The 16,913-nt window shown below is 42.7% G+C and overlaps 1 protein-coding gene across 1 annotated transcript in view; it reads left to right on the top strand.

Moving 5' to 3' along the window:
* Positions 1 to 16,173, top strand: part of tmem117 (transmembrane protein 117) — a 101,180-nt gene extending 85,007 nt beyond the window's left edge. The window contains exons 7-9 of the mRNA XM_079500916.1: positions 6,689 to 6,818; positions 13,517 to 13,817; positions 14,683 to 16,173. Coding sequence (XP_079357042.1) covers positions 6,689 to 6,818; positions 13,517 to 13,817; positions 14,683 to 15,070 — 819 coding nt within the window. The 3' untranslated portion in view covers positions 15,071 to 16,173. The remainder of the gene's footprint in view (positions 1 to 6,688; positions 6,819 to 13,516; positions 13,818 to 14,682) is intronic.
* The last annotated feature ends 740 nt before the right edge of the window (positions 16,174 to 16,913 follow it).

Genomic DNA, 16,913 nt, shown 5'->3' with positions numbered 1-16,913 from the left:
AATTGTAGTGGAGTAATATTTGCCTCTGAGCCGTAGAGGAGTAGAAGTAAAAGTACTGAAAATTGGAAATACTACAGGATTTTTCTGGTTTCATCACATTCCTGAGACAATAATTTGATCATTGATTCGGGAGTGTGACAAAAACGAAAACATGTCCATGAATTCAAGGCGTCATGGGGGAAAGTACTTGATAGAACATAGAAAAGTAGTATTTTTGGGGGGTGAGCTACAGTGACTTGCCTTCATTGGCACACATTTTATGTATTTATTTCTTGAACAGTAACACATTTTTTTTCACATTGAAGGTTTTCACCTGACAGGCAGTGACGATAATCATGTTGCTGCTATAGACAGGGCTGGGCTTTTCTTTGATGTTTTCTTCTTCTACAGAGATGCTGGTGGTCAGCCTAGACCAGCCTGGCATGGTCAGATTATTATCTTCTTCTACAGAGATGCTGGTGGTCTAGCCTGATTATCAGACTGTAGCTTTCTTGAAGCTTCAGTCTGACATTGTCTCCTGTCTGAGCGATTTCAAGGGGGAGGGGATTAGAATTTCCCTCAACCAGTAGCCATTGGTGTTGTTTTCCCCTCCTTCCTCTGTGTGTTGCGCTGCGGGATGACGCTGAAAACGGGACTCGGCGCTGATTGGTTGTTTGTTAGACCCACCCCCACCACCGATTCTCATTGGATAATACATTTTTGTACCGAAGAAATTATAGGTTCACAGTGCAACACCAGACCAAGAGACGCAGTCCACTCAGAGAGTGGGCGGGGTCTTTGGGCTGGATCCAGGCTACTGGTGGTCAGCCTAGACCAGCCTGGCATGGTCAGATTATCATCTTCTTCTACAGAGATGCTGGTGCTCAGCCTAGACCAGCCTGGCATGGTCAGATTATCATCTTCTTCTACAGAGATGCTGGTGGTCAGCTGTGTTCGTCGACTACCTTTTTTCACTGATGAAAACTAAACGGAAACTACATTAAAACTAAGCTATGGTGACTAAAACTAAGACTAGATGTGTTGACAATTTCATCAACAAATAAAAACTAGACTAAAATGTTAGGAAGGGACTAGTGGACAAGAGATCCAGTATAATTTTACACTTGGTTGCATGCTGAAAATAGCAGATCTACAAGCTCAACGCGTTGTGAGCTTGTAGAGCTTAGTTGTAGTAGCTTGTAGTGCTGCCAGAAACAAGTGACCGCCGCGTCTATGAAAACAAGCGACCAGTTTAACACTTGAGCCCTGTTGTTACGGCTGAGCTTGTAGGTCGGCTATATGAAAATAGCCGATCTGCAAGCTCACAACACGATGTGACGTGTTGTGAGCTTGTAGATCTGATCTGATTTTCAAAAAGAAACTTGAAAGACATTTTTTTTACATTTTGGATGTTGTGAAATATTTTTTACATAATAACATAAATCTTTGGGACATTGACAAACCAATAGGCAATTTGACCAGTGGTGGACAGTGTCATGAAGAGCTGATTTAGGCAAAAAATATAATTTTCCTCAAAGAAAAAAAGACTCATGGAGTGTCCTGCCATGCCAGGGTCACCTGTCATCTGCAGCGCTGATGTGACATGGTGTACACACACACACACACACACACACACACCCACACACACACACACACACACACACACACACACACACACACACACACACACAGTGTGACATCTCAGCTTGACTTACTGTCCCCCGGAGCCAGACCCCTGCACCCTCAACCCCCCTTTATTTTCCTTCTTTGTTTATGACAGACCCCTCTCGTTTCTCTCCCAGTGTACCAGCCAGCACGTTTACAACAAGTTATTTATGATTTCAATTAGTGGGTCCTTTTCGACGGTGGGGCCCCGCCGCTGCTCCCGCGGCTCTAACCACACGTTGCGCGCCAGAGAGTTTGTCAATAAAACAAACCTCATCCCACCACTGCGCTCGCAAAGGCTTCATTCGCCTTCATTTAAGCAGCACTCGTTGCTTGCAGTTAATCTCTCACCTCCATGAGAAACGACGCCTGGTTTTGTTCTCAAACGCATTATTGGCCTAATTAGTGACGTGGATCTGGATACTGCAGATAGCTGCTGTTCTGCTGCATTTTTGCCTTATCATTTTCTTTTGCATAATTATCTTTTTCTCTCACTGGTTATTTGACACAATGAATCGTGTGCCTGCATGCACATGTACAATATATATAATGTATTTCTCACATGTCTGGTTAATTATACGTGTATGAACGTGCGTGAACATGCATATATACACATCCCAACGAATTAGAATAATCTGAAAAAGTTCATTATTTGCCATAATGTAATAAAAATAAATAAACTTTCATATATTTTAGATTCATTACACAACAACTGAAATAATTCAAGCCTTTTATCGTTTTAATATTGATGATTATGGCGTACAGCTCATGAAAATCTAAAAATCCTATCTCAGTTAATTAGAATATTTTACGAGACCACAAAAAAAATGATTTTTTTAAACGAGAAATGTCGACCATCTGAAAAGTATATTAATGTATATAGTTGCTACAGTACTTGGTCTGGGCTACTTTTGAACAAATTATTTCTTCAATGGGGCGTGGCATGGAGGTGATCAGCCTGTGGCACTGTTGAGGTGTTTTGGAAGCCCAGGTTTGCTTTGATAACAGCCGTAAATTAATTTGTATTGTTCAGTCTTATGTCTCACACCTTCCTCTTGACAATACAACCAAGATTCTATGTGGGGTTCAGGTCAGGCCAGTTGGCTGGTCAGTTAAGCACAGTAATACCATGGTCAGTAAACCAGTTACTAGTAGTTTTGGCTCTGTGGGCAGGTGCCAAATCGAGCTGGAAAGGAAAATTAGCATCTCCATGAAGCTTGTCAACATACTGAAGCACACAGTGCTGTAAAATAGAATAATAGATGGTTGTGTTGAGACTCTGGACATGACAAAACACAGTGATGATTTAAGCCATGTTATCTGCTGGTGTTGATCCACGGTAGTGAAAATTTAACAATGGTTTCAACACAGCCATCTTTTTAGAGTACATGGTCGACCATTCTCGTTTAAAAAATCATTTTTTTAGTGGTCTCGTAAAATATTCTAATTCACTGAGATAGGATTTTTTGATTTTCATGAGCTGTGAATTATTTCAGTTGTGTAATGAATCTAAAATATATGAAAGTTTATTTATTTTTATTACATTATGGCAAATAATGAACTTTTTCAGATTATTCTAATTCGTTGGGATGGACCTGTATATATATATATATATATATATATATATATATATATATATATACAGTATATGTCCCAGAGACTCGTTATTCCATGGGAGGGAGGTTTGTGGTTTAAATGTCATACCTGTTAGTGCTAGAACAGCGAAAGTATAGCCCATCGTTGCAGTCGGGCGGAAAACTCTTATCTCCACATTTTAAACACTGTTTTTTCGTGAATGAATGCCGTACTTGATCATACTACAGTGGCACACAAAAGCATCAAAAATAGCAGGAGCTTGTTGATCTGTTGCTTTTGCTACATTTGAATCCTGAAAAGTAACAGTTTGGGGTAGGAGGTTTCCATCTGACAGAGGCGATATGGTAGGAGAAGTGGAGGTCTTAATTAATATCTAGGGGGATACAGTACATCCCCTTTCCTTTATGCACTTCATTGGATATTGGCATGGGGCCCACGAGAAATGCAGCCGTACGGAAATTCCTGACTGTAATAAAAATTGGATGCAAATGAGAGCAAACAAGAGTGGAACCCAGGTAGCTACGCTGATGAAGCTGAGCTATATTCTTTATTTAAAAAAATCACACGCGTATGGACTGAATGGGCGCTCTATCATCGTAATTCATCCATTCATTTTCAATGGGAACTTAATCTTTGTGTAGGACAAAAAAATAGCTAATTTGCTCATCTACATATGACGTAAATTCTCCATTCATTGTCAATGGGAATTTATGTGTAAGACAAAAATCTACACTACTGAACGCCCCTCAATAATATGCATGGTAAAATTGCTTGGTGTATGTAATTGGCTCACCAGGAAGACATTAACTTTGAATCACTTTAGAATAGAATAGTGTCACGGTATAGGACTCAAATGCAGAACGACCAGGCCAGGCAGAGAAGTGACTGTTCAAGAGGTTTAATTCTCAAAAACCCACATGGAAAAATCACAAGGAATAATATACTTGGAACAACTGGGAAAATAACTAGGACTAGGAAATAACTAGAAATACGCAAGGAACTGACCACATCATACGACGCCGAACTGACAAGGAACTGAAAACACTGGGGCATATAGACAAGACTAACTACACACAGGTGAACTGAAACACACAATCAACACTGGGATAGGCCAACAGGCAACAGAACACAGGTAGCTAGAGTTACACTAATGCAGGGAGGTGAGACAAGGCAGGTGACAGCAAACAAGGCAGACAGGACATCACAGCTAGAACACTACTACAAAATAAGGTACAGAACACAAATGCAAGTAATAAGTCCAAGGGCAGAGGGGCGTACCATGACAAGGGGTGCCCAAAAGGTAGATTGGGATCTACCAGTAGATCACAAAGGCTGTGCAGGTAGACCACATGACATGGCCCTAAATATAAATATGTATGCGACTTGAATTAAGGTGACTTGATTAATTTACATCAAGAAGGGCCTGTCAGCTCACTTCAGAGCTTTAACACTTTGTTAAGTGTGTTAGGTGCAAACGTCAGTAGCATTAAGGTCCTTTCAAACGGGCATCGATTAACGCAGACGTTGTCGCCTGGATCAACGACAGGTCTGCTCAAGAGGGGTGCGACAACGCAAGCGTAACAACACAAAAGCTAAACAGAATCCAGGTCTGGTGAGTTGCGGCGCGGGCGTGTGCACGAAACAAGCACGCACATGACAATTTCACGGAACCACGACCACGTAAATACGTAAAAACGCAGGTCTCATTGAAAAGGCTACTAAAGTGGGCAGAGGTAAGATGAGACCTGGGGTTCAATTTTAGTAGTAACCTCACAAGCTTGTTTTGGGAGGTCTGCAGCTTTGTTTTCAATGGCTTAGAGATACCTCTGTACCATGAAGTACAAGCATAGTCGAAGTGGCACTGGATGAGGGCACCGACCAAGGTCCTCATAGCACTGCTGTTGACATAAGGGGATATCCTGCCCAAGAAACGAGTTCTCTGGTTGACCTTTGAGATCACTTTCATTGCCATTTTTTCACCCGTGAGTTTTATATCTAATATACAACCCAAGTAAGTGACCTCTTCCTTATTTGTGACTACATTGTCACCCACTAACTGTGAAGCCCGGGGACTTGTTGAGGTTTAGACTTGAACCAAACAGGATAGATTCAGTTTTCCCAAGGTGCAGTGACAATTTGTTGTCGGAGAGCCAAAGACAGATGTTGTGCAGACACACACACACACACACACACACACACACACACACACACACACACACACACACACACACACACACACACACACACACACACACACACACACACACACACACACACACACACACACACACACACACACACACACACACACACACATTCTGATGGTAGCATTAGCTGAAAATAGCAGATTTTACAAGCTCTCGCCTTGCGCTGTGAGGAATTGTGAGCTTGTAGATCTGCTATTTTCGGCAGAGGTTTGGTGAAGAAGGATAAAGGAACAAACCATGTACGGAACAGAGACAAATCAAAGTAAAAAACATACATTTACACTACAGTGATGATAGTGAAGCTATCTATGAATTTTGTGAAAAAGTTTAATCTGCAACACAATTGTATACAATGTAGTGGGGAAGTCTCTGCTTCGTCTCTCTCTCTCAGCTAAGGGGTCCTTGGCCTAATAAACGTTGAAGGCCCCTGCTCTATAGCATTGAATCAGAATATAGAGCTATTTAACACTTATTTCAACCAAAGAAAATCACACATCCTCCCTTTAAGGCTACAGCTAGCTTCCATCCATCCATCTTCAACCGCTTATCCATAGTCGGGTCGCGGGGGCAACAGCTCCACCAGAGTGTTCCAGACTTCCCGCTCCAGAGCAACATTAGTGACTTCCTCCTGAGAGGAGACCCCGAGACGTTCCAAGGCCAGTGAGTCGATGCGTTTCCTCCAACTGCGACCTTGGTCTGCCCCGGGGTCCTAACCAGATGCCCCGAACCACCTAAGCTGGCTCCTTTCCAGGCGAAGAAGCAGCGACTCTACTCCGAGTCTCTCTCGTGTCACTGAACTTCTCACCCTATCTCTAAGGGAGATTCAAGCCACCCGTCGAAGAAAACTCATTTCGGCCGCTTGTATTCGCGACCTTACAGTATGTGGGTTTATGCGAGTTCAGCGTCAGTTCAGTGTTCACCCCCGCAGTGAAAACATCCATTTAGCATCATGCACACTGCACGGTATACTGCGTGTTTATCCTGGACAATTTGCATTTCTCTATCTGTTCTGTCCTTAAGTTGAAAGTAGTTGTGCAAGTGGTGCATTTCATTAGCTAGATTGTGCTGTGTGTGTGTGTGCGTGTGTACGTGTGTATGTGTGTGCGTGCGTGCGTGGGTGTGTTTCTCTATCTGTTCTGTCCTTAAGTTGAAAGTAGTTGTGGTGCATTTCATTAAGTGTGTGTGTGTGTGTGTGTGTGTGTGCGCGTGCGTGCGTGCGTGCGTGCGTGCGTCTCCATCAGGACTGGGAGTTTCCCCACTTCATGGGGGACCTGGATGTGAACCTGCCAGGAATGTCCACAACACAGTTCAAGTTCAGGCTTCCTGTCTGCAAGCGCATCTTTAAAGAGGAGTACCACATTCACATCACAGGTATGATCACACACAGCCTATATGGAGCATTTCACATTGCACTAATGCCACCAAGCAACAGTCCCTTGAAACACTCTCCTTCATGTGAATCAGTTTTCCACAGATGTTTCACGCATACAGTAGTTTACAAAAAACATGCGAGGTATAGAGCCCTTTGTAATCCAGTCCAATATAGGGTCGAAGTGGTTAACTTAATTAACATTTATTTTGTATTGTGGTTCCCAAACTTCTCGCAAAAGCCAAAAGAAGTGTACGGAGCCCCTCTGTGGCCATGGTAAGAAAAATAAATGATCTCGTCTGGACGATATATTATCTCGTCCGGATGAGATATTATCTTGTCCGGACGAGATAATATCTTGTACAATATATTTGGTTATAGTTAACATAGCTATACATACGGTTATAGTTATTACCATATAGAGTTCACTATGACTCAGACATAACCATATATAGAGTTAACGTGCCTAGTGAAACTGCCATTTTCAAAATGTCTTAAAAGTTTGATTATTTTGGGGAGGGAATGGGGAGAGAGAGAGAGAGAGAGAGAGAGAGAGGGAGAAATGTGCGTGTCATCACTTGAAACACATAATACTCTGCTTTCCCATTTAAAACCATTACCCAGGTTCTCTGCCATTTGGTTCTGAGCTGTGCACACGGCACGTCACTCCCATCGAGTGACGGAGGGAAGAAAAACAATGCTCCTGCTGCTGCTAAATGTTAAACCGGTCAAACGCTCACCGATTCAAACCGCAGGGGTTGTTAACTCTAATGCACTGCATAGCCATTAAGTATTATGGAGACGGCTCCCTGCGCAACGTGATTGGTTTAAGTAAGAGCATATTAACAGCATGTCTCTGGGAGAGAAGGGAGGGAGAGGTATATGTTGTCGTCACTGTCGGGCAGAGAAACCTCGTATGTCCAAAAGCATTTACTTTTCAGGAAATGGAGGAAAAGTCCATACAGAAATGCAGTGTTGTTTTTGGCAGCAATTTTGGATTTTAGTTTTAGTCAGTCTTTTGAATAGTTTTCCTTTAGTTTTAGTCACATTTTAGTCACCAGGATTGTCTTAGTGTTAGTCTAGTTTTACTCGACTAAAATGTATTTTGTCCGGCCTTGATGCCGTCGTAATGACTGATTTTACACTTGCTGAAAATAGCGATCTACAAGCTCACAACGCACCGCGCGACATGGGATTTTATTTAAAGTCGACAAAATCAACACTGCAGAAATGTAAACAGCGCGCGGTACAGTCAGACATTAACAAATGTACTACCAGATAGATGTATTTCATTTTCACCCCATGTATTTCGTCTCATGTTCATCCCTTACCATATTCATGTAAGCTCCAGCTCACGGGCAGTGAACTGGAAATAAAAACCTGCTGTGTGTAACATGTCCCGCGACCTGGCAAGGTCTTCTTCAGGGAAGGATCAGGCCAATTTAGAAAGAAACCAGTGTTATGCATCCTTTAAAGGAGAATTTCGGACTAGAAGGCTTTCTTACCTTTATTTGTAGTTGTTACGTCCCCACTAAAGAGGTCCAGGTGTTATTTTGTGCAAAAGTGCATTATTGGCTATTTCCCCTACCATAAGCCCTCAATGGGGTGTTGGGTTTTAGTGCTAATTCGCTTATTTCCATCGAAATAAGTAGTAAAGTGTGTCGCTTGGGATACTATTTACATTATGAAGAGAGGATATACAGTATACAATTTGTTTTGATGGAAATAAGCGAATTAGCACAATAATTTGACATACATTTACCCAAAAAAAAACTAATACGATACGATACGATACGATACAACTTTATTGTCAGCTTGCACTGAAATTTGTTTTGCGTCCATGACGTCACCGTTCAAGAAACAGACAAGACATAGACAATACATTACAAAATGGTAGACATTACAGGACAAAAATCACAGAAAACAATCAGGAACGAGAAGTTCGAGAGCATATCCACTGGTTTAACGATTTTGGTTTAGAAGCAAGACAGACATGATTAACGTATGTAATGGTTGAAAATATGGAGTTACAAGTTTGCATCGATGATGTATTGTACAGCCTGGCTGCTCTCTGCCTTTGCTATCAGTCACCCGGCAGAGATGAGCTGTGTGATGGAAATGTAGTGATCTCATTAAGATAGAAGATAGAAGAGTCTCTGCACCTCCGGATGGGTCTATTCACTCTATTGGTGCTTAATATGTGAGTGAGCCCAAAGTCAATGTCATGTAGCAATACCTGATGAATTAATGAATGAATATATATAGAGTGTGACGTGTGGTGAATATCTTGTCTTGGCTCTGCTCATACATCTCATTGGGACTATTAGCCCATTCTAGGCGTCCAGGAACCCCTTTTGGTGTCTTAACCATTCTTTTAAACGTTACCTATTGAAAAATAGCAGATCTACAAGCTCATAGCGCGGCACCGCGCTATGAGCTTGTAGATCTGCTATTTTTGAAAAATCGTGAAAATGTGGTGCAAATTTGGAATATATATTCTTTCAGAGCGAACATTTTTAACTCAAGTCTTTGCTCCTGGGGGGGATCCCTGGAACAACATATTTTCAGATTGGGGTCGGAGGCCAAATGCACATAATCTTTTGGGGTCCTTGATATGAAATATTGAGCACCACTGATATAAAAACATAGCTATTTCAGAAAACTGTCATGATTTAGAAGACATTTTTTTAAATTCGATGTCAGGCCTAAATGGGTTAGGCTAGTTCATGCATCAGTCTACGTCTACGACATACATTACCGGCTTGTTGAATAGGGACCAGGCTTTTTATACATGGTTTGCAACATGCCGCTTATTAAACAGCCATTTTTGCATAACACGCTGCTTTACGTTTTGTCCTATAAAGGTCCTTTCAGAAGGCCAGCGCGACTGACCCGGCTAGTAATTCGTTTTCAATGAGAGGCCTAGGTTTTCTTGTAGGGGGGGGGGGGGGGGGGGGGGGGGGGGGGGGGGTATTTACATGGGCGCGGTCTCCTGAAATTGTCGCTCGCGCGTGCTCGTTTTGTGGTGCACACGCCCGCGACTGACTAGACCTGGATTGTGTTGTGTTTTTTTTACAACATCTGCATCACACGCTGCCCATCTGAAAAGACCTTAACTTTTAAAACTCTAGGTCATACACACGCACGCGCACACACTTGTATATGTTCGATTTTTGAGTGGTGCAACCACTCCAACGAACAGCAATGTCCGTGTACATGTGTTCACCTAACTATGTCACTATGAGCACGAGTACCAATGACTACCAAAAGTGGCGCTGTTGTGCCAGAAACAGAGAGAGAGAGATAGTGCTGCACTGCTGCCTGCTAATGAGAGACAGAGAGAGAGAGGGGGGGGGGGGGGGGGGGGAGTTGCACCACTCGGTTCACACAGGTGTGATTTTTCATATTATAATTGGCTCCAAAATGCACAGCCTATTGGCTGCCGTTTTAAGTGATCAAATGGGTGGGCCGCAAATGCGCCCTGATCCAGAAATGGTTGAGAACCTGGTTTTTAAAGATGCTGTTCTACATACTGTATGCCAACCAATTATTTCAGTTTGAGGCTTTAACCTTTGCTTTTATGAAATAAAAAATTAGGGTTTATGAAAGATGCTTCTAATAATAATAATAAATAAAACTTTATTTGTATAGCACCTTTCATGACATGAAATGCAGCTCAAAGTGCTTTACACAAAAAAAGAAAAGAAAGGCAGGGCATAAACAATACAGTGAGGACAAGAATAACATTTTTTTTAAAAAGACAAATAAATCAATTAAAAGCAAGGGTGTAGAAGTGGGTCTTGAGCTGAGCTTTAAAAATGTCTACAGAGGCTGCCTGTCGAAGGTACAGTGGGAGTTTGTTCCACGCCGTCGGCCCGTAGAAGCAAAAAGCTGCTTCCCCGTATTTTTTAGTTGCCATTTTTTTAGGCAAAGCGAGCAGGCCAGCAGTGGAAGACCTTAGGGGGCGGTTTGGGACATATTTCGGCAGGCAGTCATGTAGGTAGGAAGGTGCGAGACCATTGAGAGCTTTATAAACAAGTAAAATAATTTTAAAATCAATCCTAAAAACAACCGGAAGCCAGTGCAATGAGGCCAAGACTGGAGTAATATGTGCTCTCATCTTAGTTCTAGTTAAGACTCTGGCTGCTGCATTTTGGACAAGTTGTAATCTGTCAGTTGTTTTCTTAGGCAATCCAGAAAAAAGTGCATTGCAGTAATCAAGCCGAGAAAAAACAAAAGCGTGGATTAGCGTTTTTGCATCGTCCGGTGACAAATAGGCTCTGATTCGTGCAATATTTCTAAGATGAAAAAAGGCAATCTTGGTAACATGATTAATGTGTGAATTAAAATTCAATTCAGAATCAATAATGATCCCCAAGTTCTTTACTGTACTGTTACTTTCTACAGTCAGGTTGCCAAGTCTGCTTATTATCGATATCTAAAAACAGCTTCTGGGACACTTCACCCCTTTTACAACCAGATCTTATTTTAATGATGTTTGGGAGACAAGAAACATTTTCCTGGGGTTTTTATGTGGGTAATATGTGTTTTTAGATATTTTACTATTTCAAAGTGTCCATGATGTCATGGACACTGGGCTCACTTCCTTCCTGGACTACAATTCCCATAATGCTTTGGTGCACTGCTCCTCCTTGTAGATAGGGGGAGGGCTGTCTTACTGAGACAACATGTAGTCCAGGAAGTAAGTGAGCCCAGTGTCCATGACCATAGACATATATACATAGACGCCCCTTCCGGCTCTGAGGCATGTGTCAAAATTGAAGGCACTATTTTCCCGACATTCCTTGCGAAGAATAGCGGAAGCAAAGCGGAAGTAACATAAGTCCCGGAAAAGACGCGCTGTGATTGGCCAGTAGTCACTTGAGTGACAGCGAGAGACATGGAGGAGTCACATGAGTGACGTCACTTGGGGAGCGACGCAGTCGCCTTCAGCAAATGCCTTCAGCACTTCTAAATAATAAAGCTGCGGAGAACTGTTGCTTTGTGTTCACTCTTTAATGTTTTCTGTTAGTAATCTAATCCCCCTGGCTCTGATGTTGTATTGTTAATAACTTTGTTGTTTGTGTTTGTTTGTTTGTCTTGTTTTGTATTGTAATGTATACGGTCATGACTGTTATAAAGATTTGTTAAAAAAAAAAAGAAAAAAGCCTTCAGCACTGCACTTCCGCCTTCATTGGGATACACGTCGCTCCAATGAACTGCAGCGGCAAATGAGGCATCTATTTCTTAATATCTATGTCCATGACATCATGGACACTTTGCAATACTAAAATATCTAAAAAAAAAAACATAATACCCACATAAGAAAACATCATTAAAATAAGATCTGGTTGCAAAAGGGGTGAAGTGTCCCTTTAAACCAAATAAAGAGATCCAACTTTAAAATGTATATTTAGGATTTATTCATTCCATGAGAAAGTATCTTACAAGTGCGGGGAACGCTTCCTGATAGCTTCCAGATAGTTTGAGTTTCTGAAGTTCTACACAGCAAAATCAGCATTTAATGCATTGGTTCTCTTCACAACGTCCTTGTCAGCTGTTAGCCTGGCTAATAAACCAGACCGAATCAGCCGTTGGCAAAAAAAATTTGCCTACCAGCGGATTACGGTCTGGCGAGCCTCAGTAGCACGCCTCTTTCCTACAACCGAGAACAGGTCGGGCCAATCGGGACACGGTATGCAATATGGGCGGGCTTTGGTACAGTGACGTTCAATGCTTGAGACCTTTTGACTGACAGTAGCTCTGACCAATTGCGTCAAAGAGACATTGTATGAACCCGCCCCCCGGGAAATGAAATCCAAGTGGAGCCAGCCCAGACTAATATACCGCGACAGTGTTGTGTGATATTAGTCTGGCTTATTAGCCAGGCTAGTCAGCTGTAGCCACCCATCTACTAGGCAACCAGTGTCCCTGCGACCTCACTATACAGTAAACAACACATGGTCACCCTGCTATCTGCATGTTGACACATAGCAAGGGGGGCAGCAGGCACGTGCAGAGAGTGTTAGAGGGGCAGGGGCTGAAATCCTGTTAAGAGGGCACTTTTGGACAAAAATAGCGAAAATAGCAGATCTACAAGCTCACACCGCGTCGCAGCGCGCGACGCGTTGAGAGCTTGTAGATCAGCTATTTTCAGTGTGCAACCCAGCACTCTTTACCTAGTGGAGATGTGGTGTAACGACATGGATTTCTAAACAAATTAGTTCAATGCAAAATGCTGCGTTCCAAGTTCAGGAGACTTCAGGGGAAAAAAAGGACATTTTCCTGAATGCTGCCTTCCAATGACATGGCATGAAAGCATGGCGTGGCGTGGCATTTTGCATTTCTTTCACCATAGTAAATGCTGCATCTGTGGTCTGGAAAGGGCAGTTGTTTTACAGACGGGTAAAAGGGCAGGGGTTCAAGCCCCCTTTGATGTCTATGTGTGCACGTCCCTGGGGGGCAGACACAACGCGTCACAGCGTTGTGTGAAAAAAACAGTCCTTACGACGGCATCAAGGCGAGCCAAAACACATTTTAGTCGACTAAATCAACTGTAGATTTAGTCGACTAAAACTAGACTAACACTAAAACATTCCAGGTGACTAAAATGTGACTAAACTAAATGAAAACTATTCAAGGGACTATGACTAAAAACTAAAAAATCCCCCCCCCCCCCACACACACACACACTACACAGGCAAGTGGTTCAACTACGGCATCATCTTCCTGGTGCTGATCCTGGACCTGAACATGTGGAAGAACCAGATCTTCTACAAGCCCTACGAGTACGGCCAGTACGTGGGGCCCGGCGACCGCATCTTCACCGTGGAGTACCCCGAGACGCTGACCAGCTTCAACCGCAGCACGCTGACCTACGAGTGGCGCTCGGAGACGCTGGACCCCGTCACCAACCGCTCCTACGTGGAGCGCGACATGTTCCTCCACAGCCGTTACCTGGGCCACAGCCTGGACGTCAAGTGCCTGGCGTTCATCCCCAGGTTGTATTATTATTATTTTTAATATTATTATTTTTTGTAACCCATTTTTCACCCCTGTGTGAACCTAATGTGATCCTGGGCTCTACACACCCAGCTCCGCCAACCTGGGGAGAGCAACGGACTTGAACTCATGCTTCCTTCATGCATGAGTGTCCAAGTTGCTCCTTTACATCTGACAGGGGGTAGTTTCGCATGGAAGGAACACGTCAGTTTAGAGACCAGAATTACTGCATGTTTTTGTGAGGGTACCTACCCTAGGGGACACGGGGAGAACATGCAAACTCCACACAGAAAGGCCCTTTCGCCAATTCCCCAGGTTATTTTAGTTATGGTTTTGAATTTTTATTTTGTTTTTTCTATTGTGTACTTTTGTTTGGACTTCAACATTTTCAATTTCAGTTACATAGGTTGTAATTGTAATCTGGGGTAGTCGGATTCAAAAAAGCGAAAAATGCTGCAGCAGATCTGCAAGGTTAAAACTTACTTTACTTTAGTTTCCTTTCGTAAATTTGTTCAGTGGTGTGGTGTGCAGTGAAGATAACTAACATACAGACACAATACACCCGAGTTCACTATAAAAACACTACCATATAATAAAACTCTACTACAGTACTTAAAAGCATAATAGCTCACAACATGGTGCCTCGCATTGTCACATTGTGAGCTTGTAGATCAGCTATTTTAGCTATTTTTAAGACAAATATCTGGTACTGACAAAGACTAAAACTAAGGACATCAATTATTTTAGTTTTGTTAAACGCTATAGAGTTTCATTTCATTAAAATGTGTGTGGGGAGAAATTAAATGACCCTAACAACTAAATAGTTAGTTTCAGTCATAATAACCCAGATCATTTCATCCACAGCTTGGCGATGTTTGGCCTCTTCTTCTTCTTCATCTGGCTGCTCGGGCGCTTCCAGAAGTGCGAGACCTTCCCGGAGAGCCAGGACAAGACGTACGAGAGGATAAAGCGCAAGTCGCCGTCGGACTACAGCAGCAAGGAGATGGGCGGCGTGACGCCCACAGAGGTCCACCTGTCCATGAGCGAAACACTGAGGCGGGCGGCCACGCCCATGCTCCTCTCGGTGGACGGCGCTCACTTCGGCATGACGCCCTTGACTAACTCCACGTCCTCCGTGTCCATGGAGACATCGAACCAAAATACGCACACGAGCGGCATCACGATCAACGGCGAGACGCAGGGTGAGCCGGCCGTCTCTTTCGACGTCCACAAAACCTCGCCGACGCCATAAAAAGAACAAAGTTTGGTCGGTGGTTCTAAAACATTTTGATGGTTTTCAATGGACACTTAACCTCACAGGTCCATTTTGACCCGAGGGTCCCCGCCGCACCCCACTTTGAGTGGGGTGAATGAAAGATTTTCAAACGAGGGCCTGTCCGTTTTCTGTATCAAGGTTGAACATTGTAAGAGTTACGCATCGCAAGAGAACCCTCTGCTTCTGTCTGGTCACAGTCAGTGAAGAAAAATTGGCCCTGTCGACAATAACATGTAGATCTTTGTACCACAAAACATTAGACAGCTTTAGACAGCATCCTGGTGCTTGCTAGAGTACATGTTTTCGTAAATCTATTTTCATGTTGTTATATTTGGTGCCTACTCCAGGTGATGTGGATTTTATCGTTTCACAATACTGTTACAGCAAAATGTGTGCCTTGATATTTGGTGTGTTCACTTACTGATGGACGCATACTATGACGGTATGTAGGCAAAAACTTTTAAGATGTCCCAGATGTTATGTATGCTCAGACTATTGGATACAGTATGTCCTCTTATTGCATGGACAATGGTTACCTCATCAGATCCACTTTGATTCATTTCTTGTCTCTCCCTGTCTTTTTACCCCCTCATACAGTCTGCATTTATTTAAACAGCTTTATCCAAATTGTTTTAAAATGTGCATTACATTAAACCAGTGCTTTACATTTTTATATCAAGGAACCCCAACTTAACATGCATTTGACCCCCATAAGAGAAGATTTGTGTTAAAATGTTTCAAAACTATTCAAGACATTTAAAAAACTCAAATAATTTAGATACATTTTTGAAAATAGCACATCTACAAGCTCACAGCAGATTGTGAGCTTGTAGATCGGCTGTTTTCAAATAGCCAATGCAGATAGGTTTAAATTGGGTAACCTGATGTTGATGCTTTAGTAACACATTTTGCTGGGGACCCTGTGGAACCCCCTCAAGCACCACCTGGCAGTCCTCAGACCTCACTTTGAGAACCATTGCATTAACCCGTTCACACACAGATGGCGGAGGCAGCCATCCAAGGTACTGCACCACCCTCATCGGGAGAAGATCAGTGTTTTGCTCAAAGGTACTTCGACACGCAGCCAGGAGGAGGAGCCGGGGATTGAACCACAACATTTCCGGTTTTCCAACATGGCCGCTCTACTGTACCTCCTCCTGCGCCACTGCCCCCCCCCCCCCCCCCCCCCCACATGTGCATCCTCATTTCATGTTGAAATGACATGATTATGATTATGAACAGTGACACACATTAATGGTCTGTTCATCTCCCCGCTAAGATTATCAATTTGCAGGCTAATAAACCAAGCCAGCTGAGATCAAACAACAAACCAACAAGTCACTTTTGTGATTGCTTATGTGGCTGAATGCACCTGCGCTTGAATACCAATGAGTTCTGAAAAGGTAGTTTTGCCCTTGGCATAAATTTCCCATTTTCCAACATACAAAAGGGAGTTCTGCACCAAAAAATAAAGCTTGAGTTCCCACACAGCCTGAAAGAAACATGACTTTTAAATGCAGAGGTGTTTTCAAAAGGAATATGGTTTTGACCGTGACAGCTGCACTATTCACCTGAATAGAAATGGCCAATGTAAAACATTGGTTTCCTTCTTTTTTTTATTCTTACAGATGAGCGAACTGCAGCAGCACTAATAATTTCCCCCAATTTGAAATCTAAATATTTATAAGCAAGCATAACAATATTGCATGCTGACACATAACCATATGGTATGCCATAATATAATCTATAATATATTCCTAGAAATGTTTCTTTTCCACCCAGAAGTATGAAGGCTGCCATAATGTATGGACACAGTGGA

Source organism: Electrona antarctica (assembly GCF_951216825.1).
Source record: "Electrona antarctica genome assembly, chromosome: 5".
Classification (NCBI taxonomy): Eukaryota; Metazoa; Chordata; class Actinopteri; order Myctophiformes; family Myctophidae; genus Electrona; species Electrona antarctica.
Note: the sequence above shows the minus strand (reverse complement) of the source record. Positions and strands in the feature narration are given on the sequence as shown.